We start from the raw sequence: 4,503 nt of genomic DNA on the forward strand, positions 1-4,503 counted from the left end.
AAACTTTTATTGTAGTTGATTTACAATGTGTAAGTTTCAGGTGTACAGTATAGTGGTTCGGTTATACATACACTCTCTTTCAGATTAATAGTAAAGTTTTTGACCCTGATGCCACCACAAGGAGGAACTACCCAGGTTAGTAAACAAGGAAGGGCAATTCGAGAACCTTCTGGTACAATGTTTGTTCTGGAATATACTGGGTTTCTTTGACCTATTTATAGATTAAAAATACAACAGGCTTTCATTTTAGCTGACCAGTCTGTAGTCTTTGTCCCTGTTTCAGAGGGTTGGCACTGGGGGCTGATGCCTGGGACTGGGCAGGAGACGGGAGAGGGGAAAGAGGAGGCAGAGAAGTAACTGGGGGTAGGAGAGAGGAACCAAGGAGCAGAGCTGGGATACTTTTTGGCCATAAATTTCATTAACCATCTTGTTAATCACTCACTTTTGGGGCTGGGCCACACAGCATGCAGGACCTCAGTTCCCTGAAAGGGGATCAACTTGTGCTCCCTGCAGTGGGAGGGACTATTTACTACTGGAACATCAGCAAGATCCCTGGGAGACATTCTTTACTCTTGATTCTTTTGCATATTAGTATCAAAAAGCCTTGGCTTGTGGCTCAGGCCACGCAGCCCTTCCACCCAGCCCTCTTCTCCAATTCCCTCTTTCCCACCATGGGACTGAGTCCCCACTGTTAAATGAGTCACTTAGCACCAGCCTGACACATAGTAAGAAGTACTGCGTCAGGGTCTATGCACGGGCTTTGTTCCAGTTAAATGGTCCTACTGTGGCTTCCTCACACACTTTGGGTCATCACATCTGGGTCTTGACTCCTCCTTGCCTGGAATGCCCTGCTTCAGATGACACCTTTATGGAGCCTTCCCTAGCTTTATAGGGTCTGGATGGGGGTGGTGGGAAAGATTTCCAAATCCTGAGATGCTACAGCTCTTCAGCCAAGCCACTGGTGGCCTGGACCTGTGCCTAGTGTCACAAGCTGTGTGGCTGTATGCCAGTCTCACACTCCTATCTGGGGTCAGCATTCGAGCACAGGTTGTCTGCCCGACTAGCCTGAATCTTGAGTCCCATGATTCTTTGCATATACTGAATAGGCAACCTCTGTAAAACATTTAGGTCATCTGGTGGGAAGAGCAGTGGAGCCCTGGGTCCTAGAAAACATGTTAGCACCTACTAGCCTTGCAAATTTCCACATCTCATTTCTCTTAAGCATCAAATAGATGCAATTATGCTGTTATCTCCTGAGATCTACCCAAGTCACGTTGGTTCCACAGACACATTCATTGTCATGGTTCCAAGGTGGCCTCTACACCAATTCATCATACATCCAGGAGGCTAACAAGATGGTCTGGTAGACTAAGTAGACAAGAGTTGACTTTTCACGACCATTCTCAGCAGGTCTTTTCAGGACGCTGACTGAGACAACAGACCGAATGTTTACACAACGGCTAACAAGGAGGGGTGGGGAGTGTGCTTGGAGGGACAAGCTCACTACTTTTTTTTGGCTAAGAGGGTCAGGCCCCAGTTAAGGAGCTGTGGGTCCAGATGTACCCTCTCTTGCCATTTCTGTGGTTCCTCCACATGCATAAGATTGATTATATATTAAACAGAATCTACAAATCAAATGTTTCTGAAAACAAGTTTTATTTAAATAAGGGTTTAAATACATTACATAACATTAAAACTGAAGAGGGGAAAAAACCAAAAAACCAGTTTACTTCACACGGCGTTGGGCAGCTGTTGCCAGTAAGCTGCAAGCTCTACAGCTACGTGACTGGTAACATTGGTTTGAAATTTGTTCCCTTGTCAAAAGTTTAACTGATAGAAGGTTGGCCTCACATTCTAGTTTGGACATCAATTAGCTAGGACATGTCTGGTCATGAAGACCTTGGTGGCAAGCCAGATGTCCTATCACCTTCCTGGAGGGTGGCTGCTCTAAGTTCTGCCCACCCAGTCACATTGGAGACGTCACGGGATCCTTCCCTGACCACCGAAGGCACCCTCTAGCAGCACAGCTGCCACACCCATCCTCCGCTCTCCGCTTCATCGGGGACTGTTCAGGTGGTGACACTTTCTCAGGGCAGGGAACTTTGCAGAGGGACTGCCGAGGAGCTTCTGGCCAGACATAGCCATCTGTGATCTTGGGGCTCTGGACTTGGCTGAAACATCACTGTTATTGCTTTGTTTCAGGCTGGACACTGCCAGGCGCCTACTGCTTGACCTCTGTTTAAATGAGGGACTTCAAGACTAGACAGCATGGCTCTTTTCAGTTTATTGCATGAAGGAGTTACACTAGTCCAAGTTAAAAGCAGACCCCAAATGGTTACATTATACAAGCTGTGAGGTTTTTAAACTTGTGACAAGGGACAGAAGGGAAATTCTACTCATTGCAAGGAAATCCTCACTTAAGCTTCAGTGAGCCAAAAGCACTTAAAACCCATGAACCTTCAGCTGGTCGTCCTTAGCCAGTCCAATCTGCAAAGGAAAAAAGGGCAGTTTTAAGAGGGAGCACAGTAAAAGCCTCCATTTCTGATGTCCACAATCCTCTCTCCCTACTTCTACACTTGGCCAAGAAGAGTCCCAGAGCCGAGGTGCACTGAACTCAGGGTACACTCGGTTTAGCATCAGTGATGTAATAAGACTTTGCCACTGAAGGATAGCCAAGCAGACATCCTGTTGTAGTGTCTATGTGCACAACGTCCCTAAACTAGATCCAAGCTAGTAAACTTTAAGGTGGACAAATCCCTCCTTTCCAGAAATACACTCTGAACTTCAAAAACTGCTTGGCTTAGCCTTATAAAACAAACTTCTATGTCCCTAGAAAAAACTGAATAGACCAGGCAGATCTGAGATTAGTTAACCAGGGAAGAGGCACAAATGTACCAACAAAAAGCAACAGAACTCACCTCTACCAGGAACTGGCATATGTTCTTGCGCTGGTCACCCTGTAGCTGAATTACTTCTCCATATTCTGGATGCTCAATTACAGTACCATTGCAGGCAAATTTCTGCAAGAACAATACAAGTAAAACAAGTCAGGCCAAGCAACAGTTTGAATGCCGTTAATACCCCTTTTCAGTAAGTAATACAACTCAGCAGCTCCATGGAGGCAGGGTAAATACGACTTTCCTAAAATCTCATTAAAAACCTACCTTCTTAAACGCCTTCACTAGTTTCTTTTTATCGTAATCATCAGCGATCCCTTGGACAGTAGTAAGGGTCTTCCTGCCGTTTCTCTGTTGAATTCTTATATGGATATAATCCTCAGTGCCAGCAGGAAGCAGATCATCACCCTTACTTGCATCAGCAAAGGGGTCTGGGAAGAAAGGTCAAGCTTGTTTAGTGATGTTGAGCTCAGATGCCACTGCCACCCTTCCACTTGATCTCTTCTGCGTGCAGAAACTGATACAGAAATCGTCAAGGCTTGGTCGGATCAGACATGTTCTTTGTTGGCTCTCCTCGAACAGGTCAGTCCGGGACGGCCAGCTTTCCCAGCCTGGGAGAAAGCCTGGGCTTCCTGCCCCAGGCCCGCCCTGGGAAGCCGATCACGTGTCGGGGGAGCCAGGGCAGGCCGGCGGCGCCCCACCCAGCTGATGCAACCGGCCGGAACCCGAGCTCTAAGGCGGGGCCACACTTCCCGCCCCATTGGCGCGCGCGGGTGTCACTTAGGCTGGCGCCGCCTCTCCCTCCCGACACCGTGACAACGGCGGTGACGTACCGGACGTGACGCAGGGGTGGCGGGAGGGGCGGGTGTGGCCCGAAGAGGCCCAGGAGCCATTAGTAAATGCGCCACCCGAGACGCGAAGCCCGCCCAAGGGCTGACCTCCCGCCCGCTCCTTCCGGTCGCGCTCAGGGGCCAACTCTAAGGCCCAGGCAGTGGCCCTACAGCCCGCAGGCCAAGACAGTTCCCCTCCGCCCAAGTTTACGAAGACCTACAACGTTTAGCAGCTTTCTTGGCCCTGTTTGAGACCGGAGCGCCCCACCGGGGCCTTCCTCCCCTCGGGACTTTCTGGGACTTACCGAAAGAGTGGAGGTTCTGGATAGCGGACATACGATACGATTCCTTTTCCTCGGTGGAAACGGCCTGCGGAAGGCGGCGGCGGGAGAAGGCGGGCAGGGGGGACGGAGCGTCGGGAAGCGAGGGGGCTCAAGGGGGAGGCTGCTGAGTCCTCGGCGGCGGCTCAGTGACTGGGGCGGAGGGGCGGCGCCTGTATTCACTTATATAGCCGCCCCTGTGACGCCAGCGCGCTGCCCTCACGTCCACGCCCCACCCACGGCGTTGTGCCCCTTGCGCCCAGCCGCCGCCGCTTCCAATTGGCCTTCGGGCAGGGACGCGAGACGGCGCTTGCGCAGGAACTGTGTTCTGCGGGAGGGCGTCCTCTCGACTAGGGGAGAGATGGAAGGGGGAGGGAAAGGTTGGTCTGTCTAAGCGCCTGCGCAGTGCTGGAGGAGGGTGACAGCGGCGCAGACAACTGGCGAAGGTTTTGGTCA

The 4,503-nt window shown here is 50.8% G+C and overlaps 1 protein-coding gene across 1 annotated transcript; it reads right to left on the reverse strand.

Moving 5' to 3' along the window:
- Positions 1-1,637: 1,637 nt before the first annotated feature.
- EIF1 (eukaryotic translation initiation factor 1) lies at positions 1,638-4,207 on the reverse strand. The gene is made up of 4 exons (XM_086357726.1): positions 4,033-4,207; positions 3,165-3,328; positions 2,919-3,020; positions 1,638-2,487 (listed from the first exon to the last, which is right to left on the reverse strand). The coding sequence occupies exons 1-4, from the start codon at positions 4,061-4,063 to the stop codon at positions 2,443-2,445; spliced, it is 342 nt and encodes a 113-aa protein (XP_086213852.1). The 5' UTR covers positions 4,064-4,207; the 3' UTR covers positions 1,638-2,442.
- Positions 4,208-4,503: the final 296 nt, after the last annotated feature.

The sequence above is a fragment of the Bos grunniens genome, chromosome 19 (assembly GCF_055505025.1).
Source record: "Bos grunniens cultivar Pamir isolate PY7600 chromosome 19, Bosgru_T2T1.0, whole genome shotgun sequence".
In the NCBI taxonomy this organism is placed as follows: Eukaryota; Metazoa; Chordata; class Mammalia; order Artiodactyla; family Bovidae; genus Bos; species Bos grunniens.